Genomic DNA, 17,211 nt, shown 5'->3' on the forward strand with positions numbered 1-17,211 from the left:
AATATCAGGAAAAGTAGACTTCAGAAGAAAACAAAAAAAAAAGGGTAAACAAAGATTTCTTAGGACCCCAAAAAAATGTCCTATAAAAGAAAAAATACAAATAACTTCTGCACTTTGATGATCACAGTAAAGGAAATGAAAAGACAAGTTACAAAAGAGGAGAAAATATTTGTTTTGCATATTTCTAACAATTTGAACCCAGAAAACTTAAACAACTGTTACAATTAAATGACAATAACATAAACATACCAAATAATAAAAACTGAGCAAGAAATTTTATCACAAAAGAAGGCATAGAAATGGCCAATAAGCATATGAAAACATACTCAACATCATTAGTCATCAGAAAAATACAAATGAAAATCACAATGTCACACACACAAAAAGTCACAATACTACTAAATGCTCAATAGAGTGGCTAAAATTTAAAAGACTGACAACAGTAAGTGTTGGTAAAATGTGAAACAACTGAAACACTTACACACTGATTGTAGGACTGTAACATGATACAAACACTATGAACAAAAATTAGCGTTTTCTCATAAAGTTAAGAACCTTACCATATAACCCAGCAATTCTAGGTATTTATCCATAGGAAATGAAAACAAGATTTATACATGGATGCTTATGGGAATGTTTCTGTAAGAGTCAAAAGCTGGAAGCAACTTAAATGTCCACATCATGTGAACAGATATACATATTACAGTACATAATATTTCACTGTACAGAATATTACTAGCAAATATAAGAGAACAGACTATTGATCTACACAAAATATGGATGAGTTCCAAAAATATTATACTACATAAAAGAAACTACGCAAAAAAAATCACACTTATAATTTTATTTATGATATACTAGAAATTGAAAATTCAATCTGTTATGTAAAAGCAGATGCATGGCTGCCAGGGGCTGGGGTCAGAAACTGACTAAAACAGGGCATTAAGGAACATTTCTGGGAGATGGATATTCTAAGTCTGATTGTGATGGTGGTGGTTACACTGTTGTATATATTGTTCGAGGCCCAAACTGCACTCTTAAAATGGGTGCAGTTTATTGTATGTAAATTATGGCTTCATGAGAAATGGCTGTGTAAAAATTTTCACAAGAAACTAGGAGAAAAACAATTTCATGTTATTTTTTAAATAACGTACAGCAGTGTTAAATACTTCTGCTGAGTTCATCACAGGTGAAATGGCACCTTTAATTTTCACAGGCTTGCTAATGTAAGCACTCAGTAAGTAACAGCCAATGAATGTGTCTCTTCTTTTCACTCCTGCTATGTATATTGTACATTGAGTATTGTTTTAAAAGAAAGAATTAAGCAGTTATTATCATTACTGAATCAACCATTTAGAAGTCAATCATACTCATATTTCAATCCTCTCTCTCAGAGACTGAAATACTGATCTCCTCCTCCCTCTAAAGCTGGAAATTAAAAAAAAAAAAAAGGCAAAAAATAGCGTTATATTCTGATAGAATATAAAACATTAACTCTTCCCTTAAACTTTTTCATTTACATATAACTTGTTCAATTAAGACACTAGAAACCAGTATCTTATAGTGTTTTTCAATCATTTTTTTTGCTATGTATTTATTAAAACAATAATAATAGTTACTTACTTCGATCGTTTTGGCCAGCAACTGTGTGTGAGGAAAATTATAATTGTATACTTCATTAGCGATATTATTTACATCAACAGCAGCCACCACTTGGGCAGGTATACAGCTTTCTGTAATGATAAATGGAATATTTTTAAATGTAAAGTCTTTAATGTCAATTTGCTCATTATGGAGAGGAGAAAAAATAATGAATTTCATTTCATAGTACATTTCCTCACTTCCTCAATTATCTACTCAGAGCTCAGATTATCAACTGACCACCAGGCCACGAGGAGCCAGGCATGAAGTAGAATATTTATGTACTTCTGGTTCATCTCTCTAACAGCATTCCAATGCTAAAAATAAAATTTAAATGCTTTAGTCATTATCTCTTATATTTGCTTTCCTCCTTCCATTAAGATATACACTTCTGAATTAAATAGAAAGTTTTCTTAAGTTAAAACAAACCAAAAATAGGAAAGAGAAGTGTATTCTTAAAAGCCGTATCACTTGGAACTTCATATAAATAACTATTATTTGTTCTTCACCTTCTAATATTAATATGAAGTTGCTTCCCAATACCACTGAAAATGCTTTTAGGTAAGTTTTAGGTAAGATTTGTTTTATTTTTCAATAAGATTTGTTTTATTTTTCAAATAGGTTTATTGAAATATAATTCACATACTACAAAATTCAGCCATTTAGGGTTTAGGCAAGCTTTTAAATGAGATAAACAATTCACTGGTATCCAAATGTAAAAAGTTCACTGACTAAAAATTAAAAATCTTAACAGCGAGAGAAAGTGAGAAGAGTAAGGAAAATAATTCCAACAGCATACCTTCACTGCCCTTCTATCTTATGGCTAAAGAAAAGCATTTTCAAAATGCTTTCAGATACAGAAAATTCTGCCATAGTCTTTAACTAGCAGTCAGAATTTGAACTATGTAAGCATAGCTGCTGTTATATTTTGCAATTACCACCCTCTATGTATTCCTTGCACAAAACACGTATAAAACCATTATGCCTATACCCTGTCCCAAAACAGGAGAAAATGTGAAGTTTTAAAAATAAAAGTATTTGAGATTTCTTAGGAAAAATATCAGAGAAAATGTTACAAAAGTACACCTTAGCTCCAAGAAGCTATTTCTTTAATAACCATTTGCTGATAATAATAAGCTTAGGTAGCCCCGCCCCCCCAGAAAAAAAAAAGAAGGGAAAAAAAAAAAAAGGATGTAAGGAGCTAGGGCTCATGTAACAGGCCTCTGGAAATAAAACCCAGATCAGAGAACCATACACTGAAGCCTAGAGGAGATGATGCCAGAGAGAAAATAAAGGCATGAATGTCTCCAAAGTGTCTATTAGATTCAAGACACGTGGCTAGGACCAGTTATCTCCTAGGTACCCTGCTGCCTTGTCTACAGGACACCAGAAACTTCTTAGTCCAGCTAGTAATATCTTAGGTAACTGCCTCCAACTGAGTTTAAATTCAATAACTAGTTACTTATCTTAGTATAAAGTTATAAACTGCATCTTTGTCAAAGGCATCAGAGAGATCTTGAAATATAAATCAAGTAGGCTTTTAAACAAAAAAAAAATTAAAATATAAAGATCACTTTGCAAAATTACACATTTGTTATAAATCAGGTCAAGAACTAAGCTACTACTAATCAATGTAAAAGCTCAGAATAAACTTCATTGAACTATTTTATTGTTTTGCTAAATAAGATATATTATAATTTGCACAATGTAGCCTGCTTGCATTTCCACTGTATGCAACAAACTGGAACCACCTGGAGTTGCTTAATATGACTCCTCATTTTTCAGGTTGGTCAAAAATCCAGTGATATGCTGGATCTGTACTATAATCAATAATTAATCTTATGCTACTGTATTATGTGCCTGGAAGACATAAAAACTGACAAAAAGCAATTGCCAAATGATTGTTTCATGTGGTGATCCAAGAAGTGATGAACTGAAAATTCCCAGGAAACAATGGATTTTTAAAGTCAACAAACGAGTGCACTGTGTGCATTGACTGATGCACACATCTCAGACTGTTACTACGTCAGGACCTATGCATAACCTGAAGAGTTATGTCCATGACCAGAAATGGATATACTAAGACGTTATTGTTACTAATTTAACTTGCCTTCAAAACAGAATTGTTTGGGGGTAATGCGTGTGTTTCTAAGGAAAATGTTAATCTTATTCACAACAATTTTAAAAAGTGTGGCTGTCAATTCTGTCAAAATCTTCAATGGAGCTCCAAAGACAAGTTGTCTTGATACTTTCTACCATACGATTTAAATCTTTAGCCTCCAAAAATCTTTGCTAAGCTACACATATTTTGAAAATGTTTAACTGAAAATATCAAAGCGAGTATAATTCAGTAGCATTTTTCCTGAGTGAGCTCCATCACTTAATGACCCAGAACAGTGATTTGCAAAGGGGAGAGAGAAGTGGGGAAAGGAGACCCATCAGGTGGAAGGCGGGGGTGGGAGGGTGGTTTCAGGGTTTTGAGCTATTGCTTTACCTGAATTTTATTTATGATAGTTCAGTTATTCCAGATTTCATATTTATCAACAGGAAGCATGTGTATAAAGATGAGACTCTAGTTAGACAAATGTAATATAAATGACTTAAAAGGTTGTCATATAGGATCTGCAAGAAAAGGATAAGGGGTATCATGCTCCCATTTATATGAGGACTGAACTGAAAAACACAGATTTAGTTATATCAAGAGAGAATTCTAGGTGAGATGTTAAAAATGTCACTGACAATACATGCAAAATTCCTGCTCTCAAATATGTTTATTAAAGTAGGCAAGAACCACACACTGTGCACACGCATGTATATGTACACACACCCATTTGAATATCGATGATGCTCCTTTTTCTGACCACTCTTTCTGGAAAAGTTGTAGGAAGAAACCTCTGGTTGGTAATAGTGAAAAGGTACAAGTTCACATTCTACCTGCCTTTCTTAACCAAACAAATCAAAAAGTTTAATTGTTCATGCATAGTTATTAAGGTGGGGGAAAACCAATAAATATAGAATTAAAAATCCCACTCTAAAATAAGGAAAGTACCTTAATTCTTTTCTTCTTTTCCTTATCATTTATTTTCTGATCTTCATCTCATATAGGTGAGTAATTATGTGAATTATCTCATTAAAATCACGCCCAAGACATCTAATCAGGTATGTTAACACTGACATCTAGTTGTGGAATAGAAGTTCAGTTGCATACATACTACATCAACTTCCTTTCATTTAAAGCGATAGCTTAATTAGGAATAAAAGTGCTAAGCAAAAACAGACCTGCAAGGATTCTAAATTTAAAATCATTGCCAAATATTTGATCACTATTTGCAAAGTACATTTCTTGTTTCATTTTAAAGATTCTTGCCTTTCGAAAATCACCAATAAATTAATTGTGAATTAAATAAAATAAAAAATACATTTGAAAAAAATTTAATACTTGTAAGTTTAGCTAATAGTCAACTAAAACCAGTTTACTTTGGGTTAAGACATACTTCAGAATAAGATCATTGTTACTAAGATCTGACTAAATACAAGAGCCCGTCAATCAGAAAGTGATGGAACTGCACATACCACAGCTAGGGAAGCAGGATGCCAAATTAATGTTTTCTGTTTTTAAAAAAGGCACACTGAGGGACTTTACATAGAAAGGAAAATAAAGATACTATGCTAGATAATACGAGGAGACAATGAATTTTAAGGAGGACCTTGAGAAAAGAAATTGAGGTGTAAGAAATCTTTTCAGTAAGTATCTAGGAACATCCATTTAATAGGATGTTGGCACAATGAGATAGCTCATACAACTACTGCCCTCTTCCTCTCCCTCCCCCACACTTCCCCCTCCCTGAATTTCTCGCCATATCTGAAGCTTTCCCAGGCAGAAGAAAAGCAAGAGAGAAAGCAATTTGGGCAAAGGCCACACAACCCTACACATTACCATTAGCCCTGGAGATGCAGGGAGCATCAATTTCTAGGAACATAAATGGACCCCTAAAAGGAAGTTTAACTGTAAATACAGGTAGCTGAATCTGGAGTTAACTTGAAACTCTAGAATAGCAGAGGACATCAGAACTTTCTGTGATGGTGAAAATGTTCTGTATCTGTGCTGTCCAATGTGTATTCACTAGCCACACATGGTTACTAAGTGCTCAAAATGTGACTAGAGCAACGAAGGAACTGAATTTTTAATTTAATTTTAATTAATTAAATTTAAATATCTACATATGGCCAATGGCTACCATACTGGGCAGCACAGCTCTATAATCACTGGGATTGCTGTCATCAGAAGTCCTGGGTGGGTGGCATCATGTACAGTGGGTATTATGACAGCCTATGAAGTCAGAGAAATCTATGTTCAAATTCCATATCTGACAAGAGTTATGTAGCCTTATAAAATTTACTTATCCTCTTTAAGCCTCAATTCCCTCACTAATGAAATTGATATAATAGCAGTTCCCACAAAAGGCTGCTATAAAGAATAAATGAAATAAAATATATAAAACATCTGGTATATAGCAGACTCTTGATAATTAATAAAATTCCTATTCATTGCCTGATAACTGGAATATTATAGATAAAACAGACAAAATAATAACTATTATAATTATAATTATAATTGTCATCGTTACTATTATTGTCATTAAAGCTAGAAAACTACACCAGTGAAAAAAGTTTAAGAGCTATAACTGTTCATTTGGGTGACACTTGCAGGAAAAATATTTTTGAAAACTTTCAGAGTGACATAGAAGGGATTTTCTTCACAAATAACAATAACCAGAGGGTTCCAATCTTTACTATAAAACACTAAGAGAAAATGGACTAAAGTTTAATCCCAAGAGATTAGTATTAATAAAAGGAAAAACTTTCCAGACCTTGCTATCAATCCCTGGCATGAAAGAGGGAAAAAGTTAGGTTTGGGGGTAAAAATATTTTTCAAAACAGGGCAGAATCCCTTCTTTCCATGATATTTATTACCTTTTTGTCCAATGTGAAGGAAGAAGGTTCAACTAAACAAACTTCTAAAGACTCTTTCCATCCCTAACACTCCATGCAAATCTAGAAATGGAGAGTAGGTCTTCAAATCATCTTTCACTCCTGACCATTATTTGACATTAAATCTTGGTCTTTTCTCCCTAATTCGCTGGATAGTAACTAGAGAACCGACAGAAGAGAAATGCTCTTCTGTGGTTAAATTTGTGTGCTGATTTATGTTTTCTAACTACTACATTTTTAAAAAAATGATTAAAAGATAAAACTAGTAAGTCTACAATTACATTGTGACACACAATACAAAGTTTCTGTTTCCATATTCAATGATAATGCAGAGAAAAAGTGATCTGTAGGTACCCAACTGCAAGAATATCATATAAGTGCTTATATTTTCCTTCTAATTATATATACTTATTAGGAGAGAAACTGATCTTACTTCACAAATAAAGCTAGATCTTAGGTGAAATAATGCCACATCTTTTTTGATGATACCAATTTTCAATTCCCTTGTCCCTCTTCACATTCCAAACTACCTAAGCAATACTCATCTATTAGCTAAATTCACCACTAAACAAATGAGTACTTTTTAAAAAACAGTATAACTAGTGGATAGCAAACATCAGCATCTGTATATTACAAAATTCAAAAACGTCTCAATTCTCATTAGTGCCTAGTCTCTCTGAAGTAAATTTTACTTCATTCCATGATTTCTAGTCATACTACCTCTGCAGAAATTACTTGCCTATCCCAACATTTACTTCTCTCTTCTCTTCAATAACCAAACATCAAATGTATTCACTGTGGCAATGCATCCAGGTAAAAGGACTATATCCCCTCCCTTCTGCAGCTAGAGGTGGCCATGAGTGAAGTGCTGACCACTGAAATATAAAAAGTAAATTCCACTCTCCGAAATCTCCCCAAAAAGGGAAAGGGTGATAGATGCCTGTGCTTCCTGGCTTTCCTACAGTTGGTTTGGAAAATAAATGTCATGACTAGAGCTCTAGTCACCATATTGGACCGGATAAGGAAGACCACTCTATAGGACTAACAAAGCAAGGACTGAAAGGAGCAGAGGTGCTGAATGATTTCATGGAGTCGCCACAGCAGCCCTCGGTTATCACAGACTTACTGTACATGAGAAAGAAACAAATTTCAACCTTCTTTCAGTCACTATTATTTTGGATATTTCTATTATTGACAGTCGAACATAATCCTAACCTACCTCAGTTGTTTAGACGGTGTGTGTGTATAATGAGAATTTCAAGTTCATTTCCTATTTAGACCAGATCTATTTAATTCCATAAGCATTTATTATCACGTGCAAAGTATTTTGCTAGACCACAGAGGGGTGAATACACAAAGTTTATATTTAGGGAGATCAGGGGAGTTTTAAATGTAAAACAACACTGCTTTCCCCTAAAGTACAGGAATCCTTTCCTTAATATGAAAAGTTATTTTCCCTCAAATTGTCCTTATGAAGTAAATTTCTACCAAGCAAATACTGTTTTCATTATTTTTTAAAGTCACGCCTGTGTTTTCCTGAGGAGATAAACTTTGAACCCTTAATTTAAGAAAATATAAAGAATTTAGAAAACTTTACCAAAATCTTATATCCAATAAACAACTCAATATGAACAATGTGGTCCAATACGATCAATATTCATAGCAATACCAATAATAACAATACTGTATTATATTCAAAACCTCAAAAGCAAAACTGCTAAAATTTTGGCACAATAATAATCAACGCCACATATTTTCTACCCTCAGTAACCTCTTGCTAAATATTTTTACATGGCAAGACTTCTTCAGATGACTTTTATCATAACATTGGTTATGAGAAAAAGACAGAGCAGCGATCACTAAGGAAGCTCTGTTTTCCCTTTAGAAAGGTGCTTCTTTGACTGTTACATAACAACCAACGCAATCGAAGGATAAGCAGCAGCAGCAAACTGCTGTGATCCCTGAGATGAAACAAGTCAAACTATAAATGTCGACAACGATTACTAAGGAGAGAATATAAACCTTAATTTCTTGAATTTATCAGGCTTTCTTTCAATAGCTCTTTATATGATTACTAGTTTATAAATCCTTTTTACAGTGTTTGATGTTTAAAATAATTTGTCTTGAAATTAAGAAATGCCTCCTTCCATCAAGCTTTGATAATGTTTAAGATAAAATCATTTGGGAACTGATATGATTGTTTATTTTAAAATTATATTTTGTTTAAAGAGAAAATAAACTTCATTTCTGCTTCTTCTAGAAAGTCTGTATTTTAAAAACCTTACAAAGGGAAATGGTCAGCGTTCAATGGACATGTTTCTAAAATACATGTATCAATAAACATAACAGTTAATATCAATTTTTTAAAATATTAAAGTATCAAATGTTCTTTCTTCTGAACTCACATCAGTAAATTTTTACTTATGGGGTTTACTGGGGTCTTTCTAGGTTCTAACCAAATCATTCAAGTGCTTACAAGTCTAGTATTTCACCACTGCCTTCCTGATAAAATCCAAACTTCTTAGCATGATCTGGAGCCTGTGTACCCGTACAGCCTCTTCTCTTGATGTTGTCCCTTGACCAAGTCCCCTCTCTTTCAATTCATACTCACCACACTCCTTCACATGCACTTTTTCCTCAGGTAATAGCAAACTACTTTACATGCCCCCAAGGGACCATATTTTCTTAATTCTAGGGCCTCTACACATAGTTAAAAGACCTGTCCTCCCCTGCCCAATCTCGGACACAATCTCTCTTGTCCTAAATCATTCTGATTGGTCCCTCAGAATGCACCCAGCTCACACGATTCCTCCAGAAAGCTTTCAGGGCTTCCATCACACTCTGTAGTTCACGCAACCATCACATTTCTCCCAGGACACTGCCTGTCTCACTAGACTATGTGATCTGACAGAGACCGGGCCATGTCTCATGTATCTTGGTACTCAGAGCATCCAGACACTGCAGTAACTGGCACCCACAGGCCCTCAATAAATATCTCTTGACTGAATAAGTGCATGAGAATGAGTGAACTTGATTTCTAAAATCAACTCCTGATTAATGTTGATTTCCCTCTTCACTGTTCTGTTCATAGGACTAGCTTAAAAAGTCTTAATAAGCTCATACTTACGTGACTATAGATATCTATCTCAAAGCTTATTTTTAATGAGATTGTTTGACATTTAGATCAAATTTTTACCTTGGAAATACAATCGAGATCCTAGAATGGGCTACAAAATCCTATTTATCTTACAAATTCCTTAAATATAGAACCAATAGCGCAACTTCAGGCAGTTAATAAGTATTTATTATAGTACCTATCACGTACTGGGCACTCTGCTAGGTACTGAGAATACAAGATGGGTGGACATTAGTGTTCTGTTTTGCCAGCATCCAGTCCTCCTTTTCTGGTACTAGTCCCAGATTTTCTTTCGGGGACCTTACCTCACTCACTCTCTGTCAAAGTGGTTCAGATGGCCTCAAACAACAACCCCTAGTTTCTACGCAAGCATGTGTCAAGTGCTTGAACCAATGAGACTTGCCAGAGTGGTTTCAGCATGAGCACACAACTCAAAATAAGCTAATTAGGCACAAGAGGGAATGCCCAGCTTTTTCCTAGGCAACTAGGAAGAGACACTTGATCTTTCTTAAAGTTTAATGGAAGGATATAAGTTCAGAGGCTACTATAGCCATCTTGATGCAATAAAGGAAGAATATATAAAAAGGCACCCAATCCATAAAGAACAAAGCTGAGAAAAAAATAGAGAAAAATATATACAGAGAAAAAAATAGTTCCTGGTGACATGATTTTGAGTCCCTTTTGAAGCTCTACCCCAAACCAAGCCTTCATTTGACTTTGATCATTACATGAATATTTACAACTTTTACAACCAGTTTGGGCTGAATTTTCTGTAACTGAAAATAACAGTTCTAACAGACATTCAAAAACGCACACTTAAATATCATTTGCCACTATGAAGAAATGTATTTCACATTCCAACTTGGCAAGCAGAGCAACATCAATGCCAAAAGTTTTCTGAATGAGTATTTAATTAACTGTATACCTACAAAACAGAAGCATGTCTCTTGATCGAACACTCACCAAGTGTCCTAAATTGAGGCAATAATGGCAGGAGTCCTAATTCTGGGAGCAAGGGCTTTATTACGAGGCTACCCAATTACCTAATCCTATATGTGTGTTCTAAATACAACAGCTATGTACAGAGCCATTTGTAGAACCTATATCTCTCATGTCTTTTAAGAAGCACATAATATTTTCACGGTCTTACTAATACTTTGTACATTCTTATTCTTATAAAATTCAAGTTCTGAAAGTAAAAACAATTAAAACAGAAATTTCAATTACAGGCAATTGAAAAATAATTTTAAACAGAAAATTAACATATAAAAGGATTCTGAACCTAACCATTAGTGAGGGAAATCCACTTTAATCAGTTTTACCTACTGGACCAGCAAAGATTTTATAAGATGAACACTAGTACTAGTACTAGTAAGTTTTTGATGAAAGGTACCCGTCCTCGTGTTGGCTATAGTATACATTAATTCAACCCTTCTATTATTAGACCTTGCTATTCCACTTCCAGTGGCAATTTGTGCTAAGGGAATATTTGGACAAGTAAGTAAAGATATAAGTGTAAGACCACAAACATATATGAGGACAGACATGTTAAAAATAATGCCCACGTATACTGACATGAAATGATATAAATATTTTTAAGTACAAAAAGCAAGTTACTAAATATTCTATCGAGCAATGATCCAAGTTTTGTAAAGTACATGTACATTTATACACATTAAGAAAGAAAAAGCAAATGTGAACAGGGGCTATTTCTTGGTGGTAAAGGAAGAATTTGGAGGTAATTCTTACTTCTTCTCATATACTTCTGGATTATATGAGGTTTTTTTTTTTTTTCCTTTACAAAAAGAATATAGTACTTTTATAATCAATAGAAAGCAAACAAAAAAAAATTTATTTTTATCTTGGAACAAAAGAATTCAATACTTCTGTTGGCTGTGACCCTGAGAAATCACAAAGGAAATAAGTATCAAGAACACATGAAAGATTTGGAAACATTCTCAAAATATACCCATTGGACTGTGACACCACACACATGCACACACACCAGTGAATAGCTGTAACTCAATGCATTACTTTACCCCACCAACTCAACAATAGTCAAAAGAATAAAAAACAATAAGAATTAAACTACATTGATGCAGTTTTTTACTACATCAAGTAACGAGCATATGGCCAAAAATGTAATGAGCTGAAAGCTACCTCTTTATATACTTACAGAATTCAAAGGATATAAATCTGTCTTCCCAATTTTTCCCATGACATTTAAGACCTTCCTCTTAAGCTCTTAAGACTACCAGTGCTTAAAACACATTATTTAAATAGTTAAGAAATTAATATAAATGCACGTGCTGCAACCTATTACAGGTTTAAACAACAAAGACTTCATTTTACACAGAAGTGCTTTGTGAATGAGCATCTATGAATAGTTCATTATAAAATGTTGACATGTTTTCTGCTAATGTTTTCTCATAATTTAAAAAATGACAATTTCTGATATATTCATGGAAGTCAATGACAAAATGCCTTAAGCATTAGTAGTCTGTAATCTAGTTAACTGTGAATGAAAAAATGACTTGTAAAAATATAATTATGCTATCGATCATAAAGATCCCCAAGATTAAACTAAAAACTCCACTCTAAATTTGTCCTGCCATACTGGGCCGCTCTTTGCTTTATACTAAACCTTGAAAGCTTATATATTTTTTATCATTATTGACTTGATAAAGTTTTAAACTCTATCCTCAATTTCTGCTACAGGCACCTTGAAAAGAAAAATTAAGTTTTGCAATTTTGGACTAGGTCAGAAAGTATTAGTCCTAAGACCTCAGAGAAAAACATACTCAATTACTTCATTCTTCATTTTCCTCTTCCACATGTCCTCCTGACTATATATTTCTCTGCAAACTTTTTTCTATTAGGCCTACAGAACTCAACAAATATTAGCTATCATTATTTTTTTTTATCAGGAGTGTCATAGGTACACCCTATGGAGATCTTTCATTCAGAGAAAGAGAAAATTAATTCACATGTTCTGAAAAGAAAGATCAAGGATATGAATATCTAGCTATCTAGCCCTTCTCTGCCTGTTTGAATTTTAGCTCCACCATTTCCAAATGTATGACTTATGCAAGGTACTTGACCTCACTACGCCTCAGTGTCTTTACCTGTAAAACAGAGATAAAAAAGTACCTATGTCATAGGGTTTTCTGAGGTCTAAATTGCTTAAAACCTGTAAAGCTCTTACATTTGTGCTGGCCATAAAGTAATCACTCAAAAAAATGTTTGCTATTATTATCAAAAGTACAAAGACATTTTAAAATATCACTTGCTAGAAAGGACAGGACCACTCATTGCAGATAGAGGTGTCAATTGAGGAATCGGTGTTTTAAAGAATATTTTGTCAGTATCGAAAAACCTTAAAATTACTTTGGACTTATCAGTTTCATATTTGGACACATATCCTAAGGTATGGTAAGCAAAATAATGATCCCCCACCAAAGATGTCCATATCCTAATCCCTGAAACCTGTAAAAATGTTATCTTACATGACAACAGAGAGTTTGCAGATATGATTGAGGATCTTAAGAGATTATCCTGGGTTATGCAGATAGGCCCAGTGTAATCACAAGGAGGATGGAGGATGGTTAGAATCAGAGATGTTTTCAGGGGAGGGAGGCTGGAAGATGCTACCTTTCTGGCTCTGAAGATGGAGGAAGGGGTCACAAATCAAGAATGCAGGTGACCTCTAGATGCTGGAAAAGGCAAGGAAACAGATCCTAGAGCCTCCTGAAAGGAATGCAGCCCTGGCAACACCTCAGTTTTAAGACCTCTGACTTCCTGAAGTGTTACATACAAATCTGTGTAGCTATAAGCCATCGACTATGTAGTAATTTGTTACAGCAGCAATAGGAAACTAATACATAAGGCAGTAATAGAGATGTGGAGAAAAAGACTTATATAAAGAAAAAATGCTATATTATTTATAATAGTAAAAAATTTATAAGCTATCTAAATGTCCCAAAATACGTAATTGCTTTGAACAAGTATGGAACATCCATAAAATGGAATATCACACAACCATTCAAAACCAAGTTTACAAATAAATATATTTGATGGCAAGGAAAAATTCAAGATTTTCTATGTGAAAATAGAAAGCTATAATTTTAATGCTCGCAGGCATATGTAAAGATTGAAAAGGCACAATCTAAATCCTCGACAGTTTTTTTCCCTGCATGAGCATCATGTATGATTTTTATTTTTCAATTTACTTCTTCATTTGTGTAGCATCAGTTTTTCCCAGTAGACCATAATCTCTGGAAGAAAAGAACATGGTTGTCTGGATCTCCATCACACAGCACAGTAACTGACACAGAAAATACTCAGTAATTACTTGCTGAATGAATCAATGTATATATTTCCAGTATTTCTCAATTTTGAAATAAATGTATCAGATATAGTTAAAAATAAAAATAAATGTAAAAATGGTATTTTTTAAATATTCAACTTTACTGATAATTAAAAAATTAAAATAATTTCACCTAGTAAATTAGTTTTAAATATCATATTAGCATATTTATAGTCATAGAGTTTATTGGATATATCCCTTTAAAATATAATTTGACAATATCAACTTTTAAAATGTTCATACTCTGTAATTTATTCACTCATTTAACAAATATTTATAGAGCATCTACTATGCAACAAGCACTATTCTAGATGAACAAAATAGAAAAAATAAAACAAATCTCCACACAAACAAAATCGCAGTATTAAGCGCTAAGAGGAAAATCAAACAAGAAGAGGGATAAGGAGGCTGAGCAGAGGCTGCATTTTCAGTAGTGGTCAGGGAAGCCCTGAGAAGATAGCATCAAAGCAAGGGACTATCATGTGGCTATCTGGGGGACAGCATTCCAGGCAGAGTGAGCAGCAAGTACAATAGCAGGACAGGACAAAGTGCATCCTTCTCAACATTTTTCAAAGTCCAAACTCATTTTCATTTTATACACATTCACACACACACACCCACACCACACACACACACACACACACACACACACACACACACACAATTAATGTGTCCAAATAAAGGACAAAGTTATATGGCCATTTTCATTATATAGATTACAAAAGGATAAAGCTAAATTATGAAAATAACTTCATATAACTTATTAATTCAGTTATACAAACATTTTAAATGCTATCTTATTATGTTGATTTAGAAATACTGCTTTTTTTCTGTCAAATTTCATGAAACAATTTTATTCTACTTTCTCATGTACATCTTTGAAATCAGGGTTTTATCACCACTAGAGCCAAATTTTAAGTCATTTAACACAGTTTTCAAGGGTACATCGACTTCTCTTCAGTCAAAGTTACTTGAAATCTAGCATTTTTTGAATTCCTAAATGATAATGTAACTGGAAATTTTATGCTGACAAGTACTCATTAGCTATTTGTGATCTCCACAAAGTAACCCCCTACTGTATTGTGTGGTAAAGTAATTTCCAGAAGGTTTGTTTACAATGATATCTAACACCTGTAATTTGTTAAGGTCATCCCCTAAAAATTATTTCTAAATCTCTAAATTCACTCGTATGATTTTTCATCTATTCCATCAAGTGACCTCAATAAGCATCCAAAACTGGTATTAAATTTTTTCAGGATAATATAATTTATCCAAGCAGCATTTTATTACTTTGCTATTCAAAATAAAGTATAGTAATTGAGAAATATGAAGGTCCTTCCTGAAGACTAAAATGGAAGGCCATACCCTCTTTTTGAAGTAGAACTTTGGGGGGAGGGGAGAATGAATACAGTATATTACAGAATTTATGACAAATATGTCTATAGGGCATACATATATGTTTAGGTTTTATTTGGTGTTTATTTTCAATAATGGAATCACAAGCCCTTTGATTTTACAATCATGAGAAATAGTTAAAAGACAACTTCTTCACAGACACAGACCTCTGGATTTTAAGTATGTTTCCCTTGCCAAATATTGAAATGCCAACCCACAATACAATGTAGAAAAATGATAGATTGACATCTTTTCCCTCAAGCTATAGTTACCAATATTCTGACAGTTCAAAACTGAAAGAAATCTCTAATAGCCAATGAAAGAACTCCATTGGATGGAGAGCAGTGTAGAGATAAAGGATCAATATTAAATCAAAATTAACAAAGAGCGCTGTTAAGTTTAAAATTCAAAGAGTATAATTTTAACAAGTGACTCAGCAAATAACCACAAAAGTAAACCGAAGCCACAAAAATAAAATGCCTTCTGAAGAAACACAGAAATTATTCTGGTACTTTATTATCATCTAAATATCAGGGTTTTTAGGATAAAATTTAAACAAGGCAAAACTACTTATTGAGTATCTTTCATTTCAGCTATTAAAGTTCAAAGAACTTCTAACTAGAATTCTGTAATAATAAATCTTTCGAATTATAGGTTCTTTTTGGATCAAAAATCACCTGTAATTCAGGAACATGCCAAAGCCCCTAAGGGTCTGGCATTTGTTTTTAAATTATGCCTCGTTCATCGAGTGCTAAGGAATTACTAAATTCACTACTGAGCTTGAACAAAAATCACTAATGGATGCTGAAAAACTATTATGATTAACTTTCTCATAGTGTTGTTTACTTTAGTCCAAGGTTTTTTTCCTTTAGGTTTAGGTGATTTAAAGTCCTAGAATAAAAAGAAATAGTGGATAAGAATAAAAGCAATTAGTGATCTGGGTAAAATGGTATTTATGATATATTTTCTAAGTCCCAACACACGCTTTACCTATTTTCCAAAAATTAGATGCAATTTTGATTTTAGATAGGATGAGAGTGATTGGCACTATTTCTGAAGAGCAGTTTTTAGGAATATTCTTGACAATATTCCATGGGCAAAACAAAAAACCAACAGAGCCCTAAGCAAGCTCTAGACACCAACAAATACCAAATTCTACATATAACCTTAACCTCATATATCTTTATGATAGTAATCAGTCTATAATTACATATAGATTTGCTCTCAAATAGCAACCTCTTCAATTTTCCATAGAAAGGGGTAATATTTCTTGACAGAAATAAAAGAATAAAGAATAAAACACTCTAACTTCATTGTTTTTACTACAGGTCATTATTAATATAAGATCTAAATTCTATATTGAGTTACAACCAACTATTCTCAACAGACTTGATTATTTTGAGAACAGTTTAGAGCATTTTTGAACATTTAGAGAAAAATCTTTATTATCTATTAAACTGTCACATACAATCACGCATACATGTATGATTGGACCGCATACTTACATACACACACATTTATCTCCTACATAACACCTGTTAACATCCCTCAAAACTCTATCCATGGCCCATACTTTGAGAAATGCTGATTTAGTACATCCAGGAAAAAAAAAAAAAAAAAGATGACCTTCATGAATCAGAATTTAATAGCTAAGCTTAAACTTTACACAGTGGTATTTACT

At 33.3% G+C, this 17,211-nt stretch overlaps 1 protein-coding gene across 10 annotated transcripts in view; it reads right to left on the reverse strand.

Moving 5' to 3' along the window:
- The window catches only part of TRDMT1 (tRNA aspartic acid methyltransferase 1), an 83,590-nt gene that overhangs the window by 37,223 nt on the left and 29,156 nt on the right, over positions 1 to 17,211 (reverse strand). For all 10 annotated transcript variants that reach the window (XR_002781362.1, XM_023533104.1, XM_023533103.1 and 7 more), the window contains one exon: positions 1,624 to 1,733. Coding sequence is in view for 4 of the 10 variants with exons in the window: in XM_023533104.1 (XP_023388872.1) it covers positions 1,624 to 1,733 (110 nt within the window). In the remaining 6 variants the exon portion in view is untranslated. The remainder of the gene's footprint in view (positions 1 to 1,623; positions 1,734 to 17,211) is intronic.

This window comes from Pteropus vampyrus, unplaced genomic scaffold (genome assembly GCF_000151845.1).
Source record: "Pteropus vampyrus isolate Shadow unplaced genomic scaffold, Pvam_2.0 Scaffold96, whole genome shotgun sequence".
NCBI lineage: Eukaryota > Metazoa > Chordata > Mammalia > Chiroptera > Pteropodidae > Pteropus > Pteropus vampyrus.